At 42.9% G+C, this 22,450-nt stretch overlaps 1 protein-coding gene across 4 annotated transcripts in view; it reads left to right on the top strand.

Annotated features, from left to right (window-relative positions):
* The window catches only part of TMED8 (transmembrane p24 trafficking protein family member 8), a 107,004-nt gene that overhangs the window by 13,331 nt on the left and 71,223 nt on the right, over positions 1-22,450 (top strand). For all 4 annotated transcript variants that reach the window (XM_078659964.1, XM_078659961.1, XM_078659962.1 and 1 more), the window contains exons 2-3: positions 1,657-1,747; positions 2,662-2,782. In XM_078659964.1, the coding sequence (XP_078516090.1) occupies positions 1,698-1,747; positions 2,662-2,782 (171 nt within the window). In that variant the 5' untranslated portion in view covers positions 1,657-1,697. The remainder of the gene's footprint in view (positions 1-1,656; positions 1,748-2,661; positions 2,783-22,450) is intronic.

Genomic DNA, 22,450 nt, shown 5'->3' with positions numbered 1-22,450 from the left:
TCCATAATATCACCTGTGAGGCCATTGCAGCCTCATACTATCAGAGTCACTGGGATGTTAGTGGTTGACCCAGACTGGCTTAGTATGTATATTTAGGGTCAGTCCTCTCTAAACACAGAATTCCTGGTGATGTCTAAACCAGTGCTTAATTTGAGCATGGGGTTTCCGGTGCTTGGCACTGGCATCTTATTGTCAACACCGGCACTTAAGACAGTCTGCCACATGGTGGTGCTGTTTGTCAAATTCAGAGATGAGCACAATGACACTTGTTTAATATTTCAATATACATCAAGTGGTTCATTATACATCAAACTGACAAAAACTTGTGAACAAGCAATTATTATAGCGTTGGGTGGGCTGGAATAGTCTGAATTGTGAAACTTGTAGAAGTGTGATGGTTGGTAGTTAGGTTAGTACTGTCTTTGGCAGCGCTGACATGGCAGTGGGTGGTGCAAGCTGCAGTGGACTCCTGACGATGGCCCTGGCACTTATTTGTTTACAAATTAAGCACTGGTCTAAATAACTGAGATGTGGGAGCCAAGACAAGCTAAGCCAATCCACACACATCTGCATATAAGCACACAAAGAAAGCCTATGTTTTGTTTTCCACCGTAACAGCTAGCAGTTGAGGACTTTTGAAGGGTTCATACAGAAATGCGAGTAAGGTAGAGTGCCAACTTCTAAGCAGAATGAGATCTAAAAGCTTATAGTATCATGTGCACTTATTCCCTTAAATAATAACTTAATTGCAAACCAAAAAATATAAATAAAAAACATTATAATTTATAATACCAGTATCTTTTACTTTTACAAATGCGAGACCTATTGTATTGCAAATTATTCTTTTCTCAGTATAGAGGATTGGTCCTTCTGGATTAAGATTAGGGCTCGCGGTTTTAAGGTATATATTTTTTGACATTTCTGTCTGTATTCATCCGTTTGTATTTTTTGCTAATTGTATCTGTATTAATCCATATTTATTTTGGTCTTTGTGGAAAAATGAAGCTAAAAAGTATATTTCCATATTTATTTAACTGATAAATATGCACTCATGCATGAAAGCCTGTCAGGTTTCAGTGCTGTGAATGCTTGCTGAAGTTAAGTCACTTATGTGAAAACATGCACATTTCAGTATCAACCTTGTGTATATTTACTGCTGTTAAAGCCTCTTTACTAAAGTCCCTGTCTTTTTACCCCCCTTTCCTGTCAACCCACACAGCTATTGATTTGGCAATCATGGCAGACACAGTTCAGAATTACTCAAAAAACAACCCAGTTTCCGTTTTTATCCACGTTTAAAAATAAATACAGGCACACAAATAAATGTTTTCTGCCTGAACGTATCTGTAAAAACGGAAAACAGGGAGCCCTAATTAAGATTGGCTCATGGCTGCCTCATCCTATCCCTTTTTCCTTCTACATATCTTATATTTGAAGCATGTGATATCAAAGACTGGTGCTTGGACCTGATGTTTTATTCAAAGCCTTTACCATGCATTTAGTTGAGACAATAGAGTCAAGGGAGCCATTGTTAGGCTAAGATCTAACAGTTTTGATTCCAAAGCCATTAGGCAACACTGTTCCATACTGTTTGGCTGTGTAATATTTGTTATGTATTTTCGTGATGTATGTTTGTTTTATCATCTTTGTTCGCAGATGATGCAGGCCCCTGCAGTGACTCCGAGCCCGTAGTACACATGGCAACACTCTCCGTTTCGGAATCCACACAAGAGTCTTTGACTGAAGGGTATGTGTGGCAAGGGTAGCATTCAGTGAACGGGCTACAGGGGTCATTTCCTACTGTTCATTTCTTTAGTTGTTACAGCTACATTTATTGCATACTTTAATGTTAATGCCTTCTGGAGGTATTGCTCCTCAGATTAAGAACAAAATTCTTCGTGATGTTTGTCTCACCATCTCAATGTCACCAACCCACCGGAAGGCACCCGTAATCTGTTATTTGGGGTGCTTTTATTAAGATTTCTGTTCCTCCTGTATCAGATGTGTATTGTAGTGATCCCTTGTAATCGGGGGATGTCACTTCTAGCTAGATATGCATGCTGATTGTTGTATTTCGCTGTTGTACTGATGCTTCTTCAAGACCACAGCCAATGTGTCTTATAGGGTACTGGCTGCCTGTACTGCATATGAGGCCTGTCTTCTCTGCCAAGCGCATTAGTCAGAGCCATAGTCTGGTCACGGGTAATTTTGCTGCACTACTACTTGCTTTACCCAGGACTGTAGCCAGTGCCTTGCAGCTTCTTGATGACATTGAGGAATGCCATAACAATGACGGTCTTTGCTGCACTGGTGCCTTCTCTGTGCTTACCCTCAGGAAAGTGGCTATTACTTTCTCATTTTGTCAAAGCTTTACCAGCATCTCTTCTCGCTGCAAAAGATTGGTGCAGCAGAGAACTGACTGGTTCAAGCCAAGGGCACAAAACTGATGCTCTTGCATCGTGACATGTAGCACCAACTCCCACTTTTGTTGGAGTATTGAACATGCGTGCTCTGCCTGACAAGATAGCAAAGGGAGAGTCACAAGTAGAAATAAGCAGAGACTTTTAAAACAAATCTGCGTCGTGTTCTCCAATTGATGTTGATTTGTTTCATGACTCCTCTCTTTCGAAGTGTATTGAGTGATGTCTTTTTCTCTGAGAGGTCGCAAATTGTGTCACCGCTGAATTCTGGAGAAGATGCTGGGAAACAGAATGTGTCTGAGAAACTAGCTGTATCTGGGGAGGACGTACCGCAGAGCAACGGAACCTTATCAACCAGCAAGGTATGAGCCATGCCAGGTGATTGTTGGACTAGTATGATGGAATATCCTATGACATTTCACAGTCTTAACTCCTGAACATGTCTGATCGAACACCCATAGCTGTTCAGTAATGTCCAAGAGTCTTGTGTGTACTTGGGTACCTACTTTCTTTAGTTTGGCACTGTCAGTGACTTTCCATTAATAATTAATTCTGATTATCAGACAAGGTCCGATCCAGAACTAACTAACTCTCTAACATGAAACTCAAATGAGTTACAGACTAACTATTCACAGGCGCAAACTCACTTGAATTCGTTACCAGAAATCTCTCCATCATCATAATCCTCATTGTCACACAAACTCAGAGTAGTAATGGCTCTAATGTAAGTGCACAATGAAACCATACCCTGCCTAATTTGACTACTGGCTCAAGGTCCAAGCCAGGGGCTGGTGTTAACACATAATTTGCTTGTTGTCTTTACTGTTCCCTGCTGTCACCAAGAACATTTTTGTGCCAAGTTTCAACTCATCCAGGAACTAAAGACGCATCAACTTAGTTTGACTGGCACTAGCTGCTTCTGTCGTCCTGAATCATCTTCAAATACTGCTGCATTTCCTACAAATCAGTAACATTACTCACAAGTCTATTACAACAAAAATGAGAACGCCATTCCTGGCCCTAAAATCAGGGCATGCTATCGGAAAACAAATAGAAACTAATCCGTTTCAAGCTATACTCTGAAGATCTGAATAGCAGTTCATCAAAGTTCAGGCCCATTCCTTCACTCATTCACTTCAGAAATCATCTGAAGAATCCTCTCTTCACAGAACATGTCATCTTCCAGGGGTAAGACATTTTCCAAATCTTCCTGCCCAGGAACTGGTCCATTCCTCCCTCCACCTACTTTGGAATAGAATCTTAAAACATTCCTTATCCCTTACTGTGTTTAGTGCTCTGATTACACTTAGCTGTGTACGTGCTATTTAAGTTTCACTACATTCAAAGTTGTTCTGCCGTGCCACTCTGGAGACCTCTTTACATCAGACTGAAGAGAGCTTTTTTCTTAACATAGCATGGACTAGACCTGAAGGTGTTAGTGCGCTTTACATGAGCACCAGTTGTTTTACAGATGAGCACATTCATTTTTGTTAGTCACAGGGAGATTATGTGATTTGCCCAGAAGCACAGGATGTTGAGCGTCCCTGCCAAGACTCTTACCCAATTCCCCTGCTCCAAAGTCGACCGCTCTAGCCGTTAGGCCACGTCCCCTCCCCTTCATTTGCATCCACAGGCAAAGGTATTGTGGGAAAACAGAAATGGACAAAGCGCACAACAAATATTGAACAGAGAATATGTTACTTACATGCTTTGACTACACACAGCACACAACTGCTTTGGTGTCTACTCTGTGGTCTTCCCTTACATATTGCCAGTCACCAGTATCCTGTGTTCATTATGTTTCTGGAAATGGAATGTCAATGGGCAGAAGTGACTGATGTAGAGAGACCTGTTGTCACTGCTTGTTGTGTAGCAATGTGTTCAGACAAAGTAAACCAGCCTAGAATCTTGAACATAGTGGCCTAGTCTACTAAAGACAACCACATAATGACCCAAAGATGACTCTTTCTGTAACCTGCTCTATATTTCTGGAAGGCCTGTAGGACTAGAGCAGTGTTAATCAGAAGTCACTCATCGTAGTGGGAACATTGTGAACGGTCTTGTCTGAGTACTCTACGAGCATGCTCTGTAACTGGTGAGGGGGGAAGGGCAATAGGGGAGAGTGGAATCTATAGTAATTCAGCACATGGCTTCTCTACAAATACGGCTAAAATGGTAAAACTGCCCTTTTAGAAGTATATTATCAAATGCTCATGCTCAGATGTTATACTACCGCCTAACATAAACTTTAGCAGCCCTGCTGAGAAGGATTGGATTATCCCATTAAAGCTTTGCAGAGAAGTGGAAGACTGTGTTGGCTCATCTTCCACTCAAACCAATGAGGCACAGGTTAACCCCATATCCTTGCAGTAGACGCATCAACCTGTTCAGCTGTATTTCCCAATATTGAAACAATAGTGACTGCTTTGAGAAATGGAGGTATGATCTTCTAAATAGAATAACGGCCCGCCAGAGAACAGCTGTTGTCTTAAGCAGCCCACAAGTGTGTTTTATACCTGCTTTGAAGGGTAAACAGGAATTCAAACTGCATTCTCAATTTATCCTAGATGTCCCTGGTAACAAGTGCCACTATTGTCTTCAAGTACACCGTTTTATACACAGTTCAAGTTCACCTGTTTATATATTATTATATATATATATATATATATATATATATATATATATATATATATATATATATATATATATATATATATATATACACACACACACACATAAATAACGCATATTCATATTCAAACTACTAATCTCTACTATAAAATCACTCTTACTGGAATGCTAAACTATACATTTATCACCTTCTCTGTGATGATCCTGCTGCTATTTGTGAATTCCCCAAGTCTAGTCTTATCACGGTACCTTCTTCTAGAGCTGCACTTCGAATTGAATAATGCTCCCTGGCATTAATCTGGTTGGATTCACTACCAAATTCTGACAAATGCTTTATCCTTGGCACCGATCTTTGCCTCAAACAACTCCTTGGCAAGAAAATTACTATGCCTTGGTACCATCCATTTAGAACCACTTTAGAAAGTGAAACCATTGCTTCCAGAAAGCACGTGGTGGAGCTTAAACGATTCAGAAAAATGATTCCGCAGAATTTCTCAAGACAGGATGTTATATTTGTGTGAAAGAAACGTGGAGCAAGCGCTCACTACCAATAGACGGCCAGCAGCTGGAAAAAACAACACGCATGGATGACCATTAGGAGGGTTCGTGATTTATGTTTCCAAGCTATAAATGCAAACATGAAAATCGTGGATGAAAACGTTTAAGCCATAGCATTTTAACAACGCACGCAACCTATGCATACTAAGTAAAAGAATACTTATAATTAACCTGAATTCGTTCAAAAGCACTAAAAAAGAAACACTGGAAAACTTCTGCAACTCTCTGTAACAATTACTCTGCTTCTCTGGAGTCTCCGAGAATCTGCTTGCAGATGATTTTAACATGGAAAATCTGGCGCAAACTGCTGCCAATATCAACGTCTCCCTCCCCCCCCCCCCCCAAAAAAAAGACTCAAATGACAGTACATAATACAGGCTTATACCCTTCTCTCACGTCTACGTGGGATACCACTCAAGGACAAGTAGTTGCAGCATGCAGGGAAATAAATGGGTCAACACTAGATCATATTTATTTGTATCTAAAACCCTCAGGGAGCGCTACAGATACTTGGTAATCCGTCAGCAAAGATACAGCGCCCGTTAACACCTAATTACCTGCCTCTCAAATCAAATACGAAGAATGAACAAATTTACCAACAGTTGGCACCTCAGATGGCTCCGGGTCCTTTGGAGGGATCAAGAAGATAAAATGGTGCAAGCTTGAAAAAGAGCGGTTTCAACGTTAGCAATTCGAGTCAACAGAAGCATACTGTCCACCAAACCTTGAAAAGGGTATAGACTTGATAACAAGATGGCCAGATCTAATCACTTCTATACACCGTTCACTAGCGGGCAAATAGACATAATTCAGTGAACAAATAAAATTCTGGCCCTGGTCTCACAAGCCTAAAACCTTTGTATAACTGTACACTAAAAAACTTAAAGCAGATCTAATAAAAGCAAGTAAAACGTTTAAGTGTCCCACTACAGATGAAAAGGCGAAGCACAGGTTGATTGAAATGAGGAGAACATATCAGAAACGTCTTTGGGAGCCAAAAAAGAAGTATTATGTAGAGCAGTGACCCCAACTACACGCATTGTCGGGACGCAATACACTGACCAAAGCTGGAACCATGTTACCGGTCCACAGGAAACTACATATAACAAGCATTAAAAATGCAATAGGTCTCACCCTCGTTTAAGTTAAAGCAATTCTGTTTGCAAGTAGGTGGTTTTTTAGCTTTGCTTTTATTAGTGTTTTTCAAACTTTCATGTACATAACATGCATATGTATGCATATGTATATGTATGCATGTATTTATATAGATATTCAGAAGTATATATATGGTTATGTATGTATATATACACATATATATATGCATATATATATATATATATATATATATATATATATATATATATATATATATATATGTGTGTGTGCATATGTGCGCGCGTAGAGAGAGGTAGAGGGTTAGAGAGTCGTAGAGAGAGAGGTAGAGAATAGAGAGTGTAGTATAGAGTGTGTAGTATAGAGTGTGTAGTATAGAGTAGTAGAATAGTAGAGAGTGTGTAGCACAGAGTGTGTCGTTGAGTGTCTAGTTGAGAGTGTGTCGTTGAGTGTGTCGTTGAGAGTGTGTCGTTGAGTGTGTCGTTGAGTGTGTCGTTGAGTGTGTCGTTGAGAGTGTGTCGTTGAGAGTGTGTCGTTGAGAGTGTGTCGTTGAGAGTGTCTAGTTGAGAGTGTCTAGTTGAGAGTGTCTAGTTGAGAGTGTCTAGTTGAGAGTGTCTAGTAGAGAGTGTAATATAGTGTGTGTAGTAGTGTGTAGTAGAGTGTCTAGTAGAGTGTCTAGTATAGAGTGTAATATAGTGTGTAGTAGAGTGTCTAGTTGAGAGTGTCTAGTTGAGAGTGTCTAGTAGAGAATAGTAGAGAGTAGTAGAGTGTGTGTAGTAGAGTGTAATAGAGTGTGTAGCAGAGTGTAATAGAGTGTGTAGTAGAGAGTGCGTAGTAGAGAGTGCGTAGTAGAGAATAGTAGAGAGTAGTGAGTGCATCTTATGACATGCATGGCAGGAGGCAGCCCCAGACGGGCTTGAATGAGGGAGGCTTGTAAGCCTCTGTGAGGCTGTCAGACCGCTCACCGTAATGAGGGCTAATGACGGGGCTCGAGTCCTCTCGCTCACAAAAGGGGGCTCCGAGCATGCGGATCAGATATGTTCAATGCAGCTTCACTGTCTTTTACCCTACGCCCCATAAAACCACCAAGATCCTTCGTTATTGATTAAAAAAAGCATATAAACTAATTTCTCGGGGTAGAGCGGTGCTTCTGTGCCGCTTAATTTGCACCTGGGTGCCACAGGACACGTTGGCGTTGACATGCCAAAGTGTGGGCACTGTCAATTGAGACCTTGTGGCAGAAAGAAAGAAATCGAGATTATCTCGTTTTTACTAAAAAATACTTCCCAATTGTATTTAGTCAAACAAATGCTAAGAACTGTCACATTTTATCCTACTAGGGGGAACCCCTCTCCCAACGAAAGGACAGAGATGCCCTAAGATCATTGCCGTTTGTTTCGTTGTATCGCCAGTCACATAGCTATCTGTCACAAGTGCAACAGCTGCAGTAGCACCAGTGAACCTGGGTGCGAGAGGCCCATTGCACCACGAACATGATCGTCTTTGACTACCCAGTTGGCATAAATGAAAGTTGTGGGAGTGCATTTCCTTGCTTGCTGGTGGAACCTATTATGCACTGGTCAACATTTTAGAAGAGGACAGTGGGAGATTTTGAAATAAAGCGGGGGAACATATTTTCCCATTGACCTCTGCTGCAGAAGAGGCAATTTCAGGCGGGAGACAGATAAAATAAAGCCATTTTTTGGCTTCAAAAATCGCGAGTCTCCCGCATGAATCGGGTCTTTTAGCATATGTTCTCATACGTCCCCATTACATTTCTGTACACACCTGCTCTGTCTTCTTTAAAATGTGTTTCATTTTCATAGTTTTGCTTTTGGGACTTTTGGAGCCATTTCATTTGTGTGCGTGTTTTTACGTGTTAGGGCATCGCCTTTTTTGATGCAGGAGGCATTGGTGTACGTTAAATAATCTCAAGGGCTGTTTTGTTGTAAACGTTAATGCAGCCACAAACATTTCACACTAAATGTAAACTGCAAGAACAAAAAAAACAAAGTTTATTCGAAAACTTCTTTTCAGTAACCGCCCAGAATAGACGCTTCTGTGCAGCGAAATTAACGAGCTCTATATTTTGGAGGTTCTGGGCCCCATGCCTGGGCAGATCTATTGTTCGTTCCTCTTCTCAGCTCCTGTAAACACATTATGTACAATAAGCGAGAACGTCTGAGTTAATAGCTCCCCTGGTCACCCTGCTTGCAACCTCTCCTCGCCTGCAATGACGGCCGGGGCCACAGCCAGCCCATCGCTCTAATGTGCAGACAAAGCCTCCTGCAACACGGCGGACATCAAACAAGATGAAATAGGCAAGGCGTTTCCATAAAACACGCCTTTTCTGTTGCGTGAGGGCTTCAGTGGGTCAAATGTAAGACGCCATCAACAGCGCTGGACACAATGACCTTTTTCCGACCTTGTGTACAAGTTCATCGCCTGAAGGTGGTTCGCCGGCGAGTGCACCACGAACACCTTTCCACTGAACCCTCAGAAAATCAAAAGGGTTGTTGAGCGAGACAAACGCCACAGAGCACGAATAAACCCGGTTAAATACCAGAATGTTTGGTCTCCTCACTCCATCCATATGTGAGCTGAAACAGATAGCTTCAGGGACTAGGTCAGTTTAGTAGTGTATGGCAGGATTTAATAAAAAACAAGCGGACGCCATGACGTACACTTTTCTCTTTTTCTGCCGTCCCACTTGGACGCCTCGGTCTGCTTTCCTTCTGAAGTAAAAGGTTTATTATCTTTATGGGGCCATACAGATAAGAAACCATTTTATGCCAGAAGGAAGGCAGGCCAGGCCGTCCATGTGGGACGGCAGAAAAAGAGAAAGGTGTACGGCACAGCATGCTCTTTCCCAATGGCTGGCCACTGTTTAGCATAAACGGTGACGCCAGCCAATGGGAAAGAAGGCGGGGCTTAAAGCCCGTAATGGAAAGATCACCAAAAACGTAAAATCTCGCCAGCAAGACTGCGCATGCGCAGCCTACGCAGGCGAGACCTAAAGAGGAAACTATATAGTGCAAGAAAATTGGGTGGCACACATAAAAAACAAACAGCGAAAGAAACTTCTCCGAAGACTCAAAGGTTCCTAATGAGAGGACCACAATAGCAATACGAATGGAGGAGCCAATCGGACCGAAACTTGTTTAAAAAAAACTATTGTAGACAATATGAGAAGATGGGACGCCTGTCCCAAATGGTTTACCTGGTACACTATTTAAAGTTGACACAGACGTTTGGTCGCAGTACTTAACATCATTGCACCAAGCCTCCTGAATGTACGCACAGGTCCCACAGTTGTCCATATTGCTCCTGATATACAAACAGGGGCACACACAGGACCTGGCAAACTACCTGTTGATAGCTTTATTAGACTTGGAGGCCAAAGCATATGCAAGAATTCTTCTAAAGGACCTTGAAGATTAGGCTGAAGAAGAAAAACTAATACCCTGTTATCAGACTGGGTTCAGGCAAAAGTCATTGCACTCTCATATCTGGCCAACTTCTTGAACTACTTTTCTCAGCAATCGGTCTTCGCTTGTTGCATAGACTACTCCACGGCCTGAGTGGACAGGCAAATACTGTGGAAGAAATTTAGTTCATTGGGATATACCCTAAACATTACTCAAAGCAATAATTGCACTGTACTCTTATACATGGGTATGAGTCAGACTGGGTCAAGAGACAAGGTATCAGAAAAAATCTTTGCAAATAGGTGCATTAAATATTGCTGTCTATTGGCCCTGTTGCTGTTCAACCTGTACACCATCTGACTTGGGGTGACTTGGGGTTCACCATGACAAAGGCAAAATCATTTTTTTCAAGGATAGTGCAGCACATAATCTAGATCCTATAATATGCAGACGATTTAGTCCTTCTGCATCAAACAAAAATAGGATTACAGCTATCGCTGAATGAGCTCTATAAATGCAATTTGGCAACATACTGGTGGCAAATGTTAATGGTTTTCGAGAAACTTAAAGGGAAAACAAAGAAAGTCTTTGTGTCGGTACTACGATGGAGACTTGTCCGATTGATTAATTCACGGCATTTCTTTAAAAAGAGTTGCACCTGGTATTGGAAGAGTTGACCATTTAAAATGATTGAAGTGCGCTTTCTAACTGTGGGATGTGGCACATGATTTAAACTAGAGCTGATTGTCCGTCTATACAAGAATTGCCTGGTGGCAAGTTTAGGCACCCGGAATCATTTTGCATAAGTCCTTCCCTCACCCTTGTCCTGAGGAGGCCAAGATTATTCTGGAGGCCGAAACGCGTCCGCGTCGACACATTACAATACGAGGAGTCGGATGATATTATTTGATTGAATCTGGAATTTATTTTTGACACAATCGTGATACTTAGGTTCTGGAGTAAATAGAACTGATTGTGTGTGATAAGACTACCTCAGAGTGTACTTCCTGTATGGAATATGTGGACACTTTTCTTTTTTTGACGAATTGGGTGGAAAGGAACGATGAATTCTGGTTTATAACTTGTGATTTTTATAGGAAAGCTGTATGTCTTTGTTATGTGTATATAATTATTATATATGTGTGTGTGTAAATATATGTATATATTGTTTTTTGAAAATAGCTTTAAAAACAGGATGAAGTAATTCCGGATTACAATAATCAAAATTTGTAATCCTGTGTTCTGTGGTATGTGATTGTTTCTTGTTTAAACTATATGAACATGAATGACAGGACATTGTACTAATTATAGGGGAATTTATAGTCTCCTATTGAAAAGTATTGATATATATTGATTCCTCCTTACCATCTTGTGAATTTACTTTTGGAAACTGGTTTCAGCCAAGACTGACTACTCCACAGCATACAACTATCTAGAGATCTGGCTATGGGATACGAGTAAATTACTGACCCATCTGAAAAAAGCATGCAGGCTAATTTTCGCACACTGACAACGTTTTATAGCCCATCAGCCATAAGGGTAATACAAGCTAAATTAGTTCCAGCAATCTTGTGTGGTCCACAAGCCTTTCTGTCTAAAATAGATTCTGTCCTAGGCAAGCTGCAATGCATTACCTACAGATGTATATTACAGCTATCACAGTACACTAGTCTGGTCCAAACTCGACTGGAATTTGGAGTATCAAAACAAGATATAGCATGCAAGTTCCAATTTCTTAGATATTACCATCAGAGAATCAGTGCTCAAGATGGGGTATTAATAACAGTACTGCTATTACCTAGATCAGTATTAAACATTAGTGTATTTAAGAATAACACAATAGGAACCAAAAATATGAGATTAATTGTGCGCTGTTCACTTTGTAACTTGTATATGGAGTTTTAATAATGTAATGTTCATTTGTAAAGATTTCAATTACTCATATGCAATAAAATAAAAATATTAAATTCAATAACTATTCAAATGTCAGACCTGCTGGTCATGCCTTCGTACTCCTGCATCTGGATGATGGCAAAGCCCAACTGCATGCGTCCCAGACTTCATTCACACAGCCTCACTTTAATGGCATCTATTCACCGCAACATGCCACATCAAGGGTCTGAAGAAATATGACCACACCATCCTCCCCTTAATGGAACTCCTTCTTCCCCTTGTCAGCTCCCCCATCTTCAATGTCAGTAGCCTTAACTATAAAGCCATCACAAATGACTTGCTGCCTATCTGGCTGACAAGTATACCATCTCTTGTGACTTTCTGCAACTGGAACCAGGACATCACCAAACTGGAGACAAGGGCCAGAAAGAAAAAGCTAGACAACAAGCCTTACTCACCAGTGCACCTAGGATTTGGAATGATCCATGAGGACTGCCCTTTCCTTCTTCAAATTACTAAAATTACAAAACAGCAGAAGACATGCCTCTTTAAATAACAGTACATTTCTGTACAGTTAATAGTCCACCTCCACACCTCGAATGCAGCAACCTGCCTACATTCTCTCTGTCTGGGTCCCAGTCTCTGACCTTGTAAAGTGCACCACTAACTTTTAGCTTGCACTGCACTCTGAAAATACCACAGACACAGATAGTAATTAATAGCTTCACACGTCGGCTTGTCATATTGCTTTCAGTTTATATCTCTGAAATTATAAAAGAAACCAAACATCTCCCTTGAGTATTTAGTTTAAATATGTATCATCAGCAAACTTTATTTGGCTATGCTTTAAACATATTCATTTTCTTAAGATTTATTAGAAGACACAGTGGGCGCAATAGCTACAATAATACACCATAACCAAAAATTGGTTACTTTGCGTATGAATATATTTCATAGCACTGCTTTAACATGCTACTGTAAGAAATTTGATTATATTTGGAATGGGTGACTATCAACCTCTAGAAATTATCACGGCCCGTCAGGGTAAATTTCTCAAAGTCACTAAATTAACCTGAGCTCAATCCCCTGCTAACTAAGACACAATTCAGACAGGCTTAACTTGGGTAGTGTTTAAAGTATTTTTGCAGTACAAAACAGTAGTAAAGGCAGAATGAAAAATAAAGATCCTCAATTACAAAAATAAAGTACATTTTAATAAACACAATGACACTAAAATGACAAAAATCTAATAAGGGGGACCGGAGATATGAGTTTTTAAGGTTTTAAGTAGAAATAGCCCCAAAAAAGCGCAAAGCACCAATGATGACTAATATTTGCGGTAGACTGGGACTTAGGTGCAGTTTGAAGCTAACTTCGATGGAGCACAGGTCAGATACACCAATCAGGGTGGTCCTGATCAAAGACATTCTGGCTTTAAATCCCAGTCTGCCACAGGAATACACTCTAAAGCCCCCTACAACATCAGGGGAGGCACTTGAAGACTCACAGGGTGTCAGGGTCCAGTCCTCATCCAGTTGCTGCTGGATGCTCCCAGGAAAAGACTTCTTGTAGCTTGTTGTATCCATGTAGCTTGAACAGGAGGCCAGCCTCATGATGCTTAGATATCACAGGTAAGAAATCCAGTCCTCTCCTGATCTTTCACATGTTCAGAAAGTGTTCTGAAGTGGGTACCCCGAGTGGGTGGCAATGACTCCTTAGCATGCGCTAACCAATGTGGATAGAGATCTGGAACCAAACCTACCCACTGGAAATTTTCAAGATGATGAAAGTCTTCAGCCACACTAAACCTCGTGCAGATTGAGCCGGACCCTCAGAGAAGACTTTGGCACCTCAAATATCCACCTAATCCATTCCGCCCCCACTCTTAAAGCAGGCCATTTGTTGGACCGTATTTTCTCAAACATTGCTGGTTTCCCTACTAGTCCCCCTTGCCGTTATTATGGTCGGACCATTTTGCTGTACCTTTCTTTTTGTTCCCCACTACCTGCCCCCCTTTCCCACAGCTTTCAGGCCTAAGGTGGTGGCCAGAAATTGGGCTAAGCTGGATTTGTCTGCCCATAACACTTGTTTATCCAACACCCCCCTCCACACTCACCAATTTGATCGACCATGATCAACCCATTGTCAACAGTTTGCTCAGAAGCTCCCTTGATACTATCTTACTTGCCAAGTTAAAATCTTCTTTTAGGCTTCACCCTCCCGCCCCCAGGTTTAATGCAACCCTCCAGGAAGAGAAAAAACATTGTAAGCGTCTTGAAAGGAAATGGAAGAAGCTTTATGACCTGACTTCAAAGCTGAAATATAAAACTGCTTTGAACCATTATCACCGAGGTGCAAAGACGCTTGTGCCGCTTTTACTCGGAAAAGATTTCTAAAGCTCAAAACTGCCCGAAGACTCCCTTCAGAGTTGTTCAAGATCTGTCCGATCCTAAGAATACTGTCGCTCCCCCCTCACTATCGCAAGCGCAATGTGAAGAGCTGGCAACTTTCTTTGTGGATAAAGTGACAAAAATTCAACTTGCTTTAGGCTTAGCCAGCAATAACAAGTCCAAGTTTGGGAGCTCTAGTTTTCCCTGTAACTCTACTCCCTCTCTGCCTGAGAAAGTTCGTCAACAGGCTATGTGCCAAAAGCTGGCCCAACTACATTCATTTCCTCCCCTAGATTCAATACGTTTCTGTGAATTTTTAACAGTCTATTAATTCTGGCTCCCCACTCGATCCTTTTCCTCCAGCCAAAATGTGCACCCTGAGTCCTCATCACATATCTCTTTTGGTTTATCTTTAGAACTCTTCTCTTCAGGAGGGTTGCCTGCCCGAAGCCTGGAAGCACGCCATGGTGCTCCCTCTGCTAAAAATAAAAACCTATATAGACCCATCTAACTTGCTCAATTTTAGGCCTGTCTCCTTACTGCCCTCTCAGAGAAGCATGTTAATATCCATCTTACATCCTTCTTTGAAACGCAGAGGGCCTTTCACCCCTCCAAGTGAGGATTCATAGCTGGGCAGAGCAGAGAATCAGCCCTTATGGGAGTCCCTGAACACCTTAGACGGCTCCTGGACATGGGCGGCACTGCTGCGCTGATCCTACTGGATCTCAGCGCGGCCTTTGACACTGTGTTTCATGACACTCTTCTCAAAAGGCTGACACTCTTGGGTACTCTAGCCTGGCTCTCCTCCTTTTTGATGAACCACACGTTTCAGGTCTTTTCGTAGAATGTCGTTTCCAGGACACATTTTCTTACTTCTGGTGTACCGCGGGGATCTGCCCTTAGTAGTTTACTCTTCAATATCTATGTCTGCCCCCCCGGCAGACTTAGCGGACAGCTGCCGCCTTACTCTATTCTCATATGTGGACGATGTCTAGATTATTTTCATCAGAGTGAGATTCCATCCCAAAAGATCTTCACTTCTGCCCGGGCCTTGTCCCTACTAGAATGAATTCCAACGCTCTAAAATTGAATGATGACAAGACTGAGGTCATGGTCCTGGGTAAGAACCCTCAGTTCTGGGGACCCCGGCACTGGCCTGCCTTGCTGGTGGACCCCGTCCCTACCGACAAGGTGAAGAACCTTGGTTTTTGGCTAGACTCCACCTTGTCCTTGAAGCCTCAGTTTGCCATGGTGGCCTCCTCGTGTGTTGCCACTATGAGGTGGCTTAGAAAGATCTTGTGGATACTTCTCTTCGCTGCTTAAAGAACAGTCTTTAAGACTTTGATTCTGTCCAGTTTAGATTATGGTAACATTTTATATCTAGGATCTGACAAGTCTGTGATCAGGTACCTCATAAGTCGTTCAAAACCCGGCTGCCAGGCTCCTGTTCCAGGTTCCTAAACTCTCCTCTGCTTCCGGCCTTCTCCTCATCCTTCACTGGCTCACTGTGGAGAAGCTTGTCACTTTCAATGCACTCTGCTACATGACCAAAATACACTCCCACTCCGGACCTCAGTATTTGTAAAATGTTGTCTCTCCCTACCATGCTCCCCTCTCTCTATGTTCCAGCAATCAACCTCTATTCACCATTCCCACAGTCAGGTGCACCCGGATGGGCGGTTGCTCCTTTGCTCTTTTAGGGCCGAAGCTATGAAACACGCTCCCGAAATCTCAGCGATGCTGCACCTCTCTGTTCATCTTTCGGAAGTAGTTGAAAACCTGATTATTCTAAGCTTATTCCTTAAGCTGTCTTGCCCACTGCTCAGCACTGGGAAACCGTCTGGGTAGCCATGCGCTCTACAAGATCTAAATAATAATTGGGCTCTGAGGGCAGGGAGTGTATGTGGTGAGTGTACTGTGGTAATCCTAGTGTCCTCCTGTATCTAACACTAAAATCCTGTTTGAGACATCCACTGTACTCACAACAAACCAAGAGACGCAAATCTGGTCGGACAACCAGCCAGCGCATCCACATGTATTGTCTTGTTATCTTGTTCTCTCTCCTTTCAAGTGTGCCCCAAATGATATATATGAACACAGCAGACCTATCACTCAGGGTTTGACACTCAAGCAGGTTTTGACACTTTAGTGTCTGAAAGGATGCTCATAGCCCCCGTCCTGAATAGTTAATGGAATTCAGAGGAATCATCTCTGCCCACTCAGGTCTGCCTATCGTTTTCTCCTGGGAGACATTTTACACCTATTCAGGGCTACATACTGGCTGGGAGAAGGTAGAGAGCAAATTCAAGTTAGCCCTTAGGAACGTCAGGCAGGGAAAATGTAGCTTCCTAAAAGCTACTTTTCCTTAATATTTATGAAAAATTCAATTTATCCATTGAATTAGATTTTTAATAACTAATTCTTTTTGTAGCTGGCCCCATTTCAAAGGTACAATATTAGTATTTTTTGTGCTTTGGTTTTCTACATAGGGCAGTGAGGCATGCTCCAGTAAAAAGAGCTTTTGGGTGGTAGTCACTGTAAAGACATGTTAACATTAAAATTCTATATGTCCTACTTTTAAATGCCGCGCACCTTGCTTTGTGGGTTACAAGGCCTACATAGCGGTGACTTGTTATTATTTTTACAAAAGGAGTGGGGTGGGGGTTGCCGGTCAAAAGGGTTTATTTTGACAGGGTTCAGTGCATATTTTTTCATTGTTACAGTCAGTCTACAGTGGTAGGCCTGAGCTATGTTTGCACTGCCACTATAGTGGATGGCACAATAGGTACTGCAGTCTACAAGTTTCATTTAACTTCTAGAACATGGCTACACTTTGTAGAATATAGTACGTACTTCTAGGCAAGTGTTTTTAATAATTAGGAGTATGCAAATACGGCCACATTTAATTGCACTTTACTACTGGTTAGCAGGGGTAAAGTCCCCAGAATCCTAAAGCCCGCTAAAATATAAGGTCCAGCAAGGGGTGGACAATCCAGGTTACCATGCAAAAAAGGTGAATGTCTTCCAGCTACAGTATCCATTTCAAAATAGTGCACAAATTGAAGAGGTGTCCTCCAGAAGAGATCCTAGACCTCTGGTGTTCATACCAGGGTATTCTTATGCTCAATCATGTTACTGTCATAAGTCGAAACTCCAACATATAGAATTTGAAAGGAGATACGAAATAACCCATTTCTCTTGTGTACCTGGTCCCCTGCACTTTTCATACAGAAAGGGAAGAACCCCAAAAACCCTAATGTTGCCTTCGGAGTATAATGAAATAACATGTCTGTTTAGAGTGCACATATATGGAACTAGAGCAGTGGAATCTATGAGGTGAAGTATATAGAAATCAAGGAATCTTGTATTCCCGTTATACCACTTCCATTGTCTCTGCTGCAAGGGAAGGGGGAATTGATGGCGTTGTGGTGGCAAGACCTGAAGTGAGTCCTTGTGGTACTCCTGACGTTTACATGCAACAATGACTAGTACATTATGTACTGCTCACCTGTGCTTCTGTTTATTTTGCCTTGGTATTCACAATTTGAAAGTGCCAAACATAAAAAAACATCAGCACTTGGCTTCCCTCAGAAACATGGTAAGATCTGGCTGCCAGGGATGGACTATCTAAATGCAACCTGCATTTTGTCAACAAGTATCTTTGAGCGAGGTTCACTCACTTATCAGTTGCAATTGTTGTGCATTCTCGTTTGTTTTTCTTTAGTTTTTTCATTTGTTTGGAGCATACTACTATGTACGCCACGACAAGCCATGGTCCACTTTCGCCAGTTGCCTTCATCCGGATATTGGTGATAAAATGAGAGTAAGGAAATTCACCACTATTGACTTGCATATTAGTAGCTTGTCCTGGAATGTGAGGGGACTCTTGTGTCCAAATAAGAGTAAACATGTGCTGGCCTCTCTAACGAGACACTCCATTCAGATAGCTTTCATTCAAGAGATGCACTACGCGCCCCTTCCAACTCACGGGTTTGCAGCATCGTGGGGACAGAATTGTTTTTTCTCCTGCTACAGTACCTATTCATGCGGGTTGTGTATCCTAGTTCAGTTCTCTCTTCCCTTTCGAACCATTTCAGTGGTGACGGACCCAGAAGGTAGATTCCTATTAGTTCAGGGATCTCTTGGGGGTATACCTGTACTGCTTGCTAACTTATACGCTCCAAATGTGGATGCACCCGATTTTTTTCTCCACAATAACTTCACACATTGACCGACTCAACTCGGACACTATACTAATGGGAGGGGATTTTAATCTCACGTTAGACCCTACCACTGATACTATTGGACCAGGCCGTGTCACAAAATGGCAGGCCACTAGGGACCTTCTCGCATTACTACGGTCAGCATTGTTAGCGGACCCGTAGTGCATTAACTACCCTGGGTCTTGAAACTACTCCCGAATCGACCATTGGTATCTCACGCCACAGCTTCCGTTACAGGTACAGAAGGTTGAATATTTTACCCGCACTATTTCTGATCATTCCCCAGTTTTGTTGAAAGTAGCCTTTCCAGTGATCCCCTGACAACGTCCTTTATGGAGGTTCCCTGCGAACGCTCTACTAGACTCAGTATTCCTCAGTGGAGTGGGGGATGCTATTGCAGAATTCTTTGAATTGAATGAAGGATCCGTAAAGTCGCAACTTATACTTTGGGATGCCTTCAAGGCATTTATCCTGGGTGTTTGTATTTCGAAGCATGCCGGAGTCTTGCACTCCATCCGGAACGAGTTGAAAACGATTGAGCAGAAACTGAAAGATACTGATACTATCATGCAAAACACCCCTACATTGAAAGTGCTACAAGATCACTCTGCCTTAACCCCTTCTACGCTCATGACAAGGTCAGCTCGTCATGAGCGTTACCTGCGCTACGCGCATGACGAGCTGACCTTGTCACGTAACGCGGGATTTTTAAAATCGCAGCGCGCAGCGGGAAAACCGCTAGCGCGCATGCGGTTAATGACTGAATTCACTGATGCTGCTGTCCGTGAAGTCAAATATATGGGAAAATATGCCAGGGCACGAGTGTACGGGGATGGGGAGAGACCCGGTAGAACACTTGCACACCTTCTTAGACCACAGTACCAATCTACGTTTGTGACGCAATTAGACACTGACTCGGGCTACTCACTGATGAAAGGGACGGACATCAATATGACTTTTCTTGATTGTAACACCAAACTATATCAGTCAAGATGCCCACCCATGGGACAGGCCCTTTATGATTATTTACAAGAGATAGCTATGGTATGACTTGAAGAGGGACAGCAGGATTTTCTAGCCACCCCAATTGATGCAGACAAAATGAAACCGGCAATAAAGGATCTAGCTAGCAGTCGTGCCCCGGGGTCTGATGGGCTTTCTGAGGATTTTTACAAAGCTTATCAACACGAACTAGCTCCCCGCCTCTTAGAAGTATATGACGAAGCATTACAGAGCGGCTCCCTCTCACCAACAATGCGCGAGGCTATTGTCACATTGCTGCAAAACCAGACAAACCCCCCTATAAGTGCCAGTCGTATAGGCCATTATCTCTACTCAACCACAACTATAATATCCTCACTCAAATAATTGCTACCCGACTGACATTGCTAGTCGACATCACATTATGCCCCTTTCAGGCAAGATTTATTCCAGGACGGTCTACGGCGCTAAATTTACACGCTGTTTTTTCAGTGATAAATCAAATGGAGCCTACCTTACTGGCGGCAGCAGTGATGCTGGATGCCGAGAAGGCCTTTGATTCTTTGGAATGGCCCTTTCTATATGCCGTTATGCAAAAACTGGGTGTCCCCATTGGTTTTTTAGGTCTCGCGACCTATCAATGCGCTCAAGCGCATTGAGCGGAGCGAGAATTCATATCCTCAAAACGCTCGTGAAACCAAGGGTTTCGTTCGTGCGGTTTTGTTTAAGTTCACGTGAATCACGTGATCAAACAAGCACGCGCATCAGACTCCCTCCCTCCTAATTGCATTTACGGCCGCACAGCACATCAAAGGGCTTCGCCCAGCGTGCGCTCTGCGGCTTCTCCTCCCCTATGCCTGTTTATCTGCACTTCTCCTCCCCTTTCTTCGCTTCATGCTGTCATATCCCTCCCCGTCCGCCTCATCCTCTCTACCCCTGTCCTAGCGTCTTTCTACATTCTTCTCTGCCACCCTCGCACCATTATTTTCATGACTGCGTCTTTCTACATTCTTCTCTGCCGGCCGTACTTTCAGTTTCCAGGCCGATTGTCCCTTGCACCATTATTTTCATGACTGCGTCTTTCATCCTCTCTACCCCTCTCCTAGCGTCTTTCTACATTCTTCTCTGCCGCCCTCACACCATTATTTTCATGACTGCGTCTTTCTACATTCTTCTCTGCCGGCCGTACTTTCAGTTTCCAGGCCGTACAGCACATCAAAGGGCTTCACCCAGCGTGCGCTCTGCGGCTTCTCCTCCCCTATGCCTGTTTATCTGCACTTCTCCTCCCCTTTCTTCGCTTCATGCTGTCATATCCCTCCCCGTCCGCCTCATCCTCTCTACCCCTCTCCTAGCATCTTTCTACATTCTTCTCTGCCGCCCTCGCACCATTATTTTCATGACTGCGTCTTTCTACATTCTTCTCTGCCGGCCGTACTTTCAGTTTCCAGGCCGATTGTCCCTCGCACCATTATTTTCATGACTGCGTCTTTCATCCTCTCTACCCCTCTCCTAGCGTCTTTCTACATTCTTCTCTGCCGCCCTCGCACCATTATTTTCATGACTGCGTCTTTCTACATTCTTCTCTGCCGGTCGTACTTTCAGTTTCCAGGCCGATTGTCCCTCGCACCATTATTTTCATGACTGCGTCTTTCATCCTCTCTACCCCTCTCCTAGCGTCTTTCTACATTCTTCTCTGCAAAGTGACCCTTTTCTTTCACCCGCAGCCTCCTCTCGCCCCCTGCAACGCTCCTGCCTCCCCCCTCACCCACTGTCTTCCTAGTGACCCTTTTCTTTCACCCGCAGCCTCCTCTCGCCCCCTGCAACGCTCCTGCCTCCCCCCTCACCCACTGTCTTCCTAGTCCTCCCTCTTATCTTTCAGTCATGTCCCTCCCTCTGCCTCAACCCTCTCATTCCTGTCTGTCTATCCTCGGCCCCTGTGTCTCCTCTCCAATGGTGATTGATTTTTTGAATGTGTATATTTACGTGTATTATGTGTATGTTTTATGAACGTATATGTATATGTTATATGCATGTCTTTGCTCCGCTCCAGTGTGATTTGCCACCAACGGCCCCTGCTACCACCCCTACTGGTTACATCTAGATTCGCGGAGGATGACGGGAGCTGCAACGTAGTCTAAAAGGCTAAAGTACCACATTACACTCAAAAGTTGCTAGTTTTATAAGTGTGAAATGCTAACAATCCTGTGGAGTTCTTTCACAACTGCTAAGCTTTTTTTCTAATACAATTACCATTACTTCAGCAAAGTGTGTGACAATGGCTATAAACAAATACAAAGACATACAATATTGTACGTGCAGGATTTTACGTTTTGTTCCAGTTGGATGCTTTGAGGTCGATGCCTGAGACACAGCATGTCGAGCGAACAGTTGGCGCAGCGTAAATCGGTATTAGTAGTCTAAAATCAATTGAAGTTGGCACGCGGCTGGCTCCTCTCGGCATGGTAAGCACAGCCCAGTAATCCAGAGCTTTTACAAGTTGGATTCTGGTATTCAACACTTCGCATGCTGTGCTGGATATTAATTACGGTAATTAATGAGCACTCTCCTCGCTGTTTAATCCAGCGCACTGTGCATTTCCTTGTTGCCCTTTCATACTGCTGTACACCAATTAAACAGGGTGTTGGTGCCATCCCATACCGTCTGAAGGTGAGGCGAGTAGCACAACTTTAATTGCCTTGCGCAGTGATGCCTGTGTGATCATCCCCGTACGCTTTGGCACCGAAACGCGAAGTGCACAATCACAGAATCTGAAGGCACGTAATGAGGCTCTGTGGAATATCAATGCTGCTAGG

Source organism: Lissotriton helveticus, chromosome 9 (assembly GCF_964261635.1).
Source record: "Lissotriton helveticus chromosome 9, aLisHel1.1, whole genome shotgun sequence".
Taxonomy (NCBI): Eukaryota; Metazoa; Chordata; class Amphibia; order Caudata; family Salamandridae; genus Lissotriton; species Lissotriton helveticus.
Note: the sequence above shows the minus strand (reverse complement) of the source record. Positions and strands in the feature narration are given on the sequence as shown.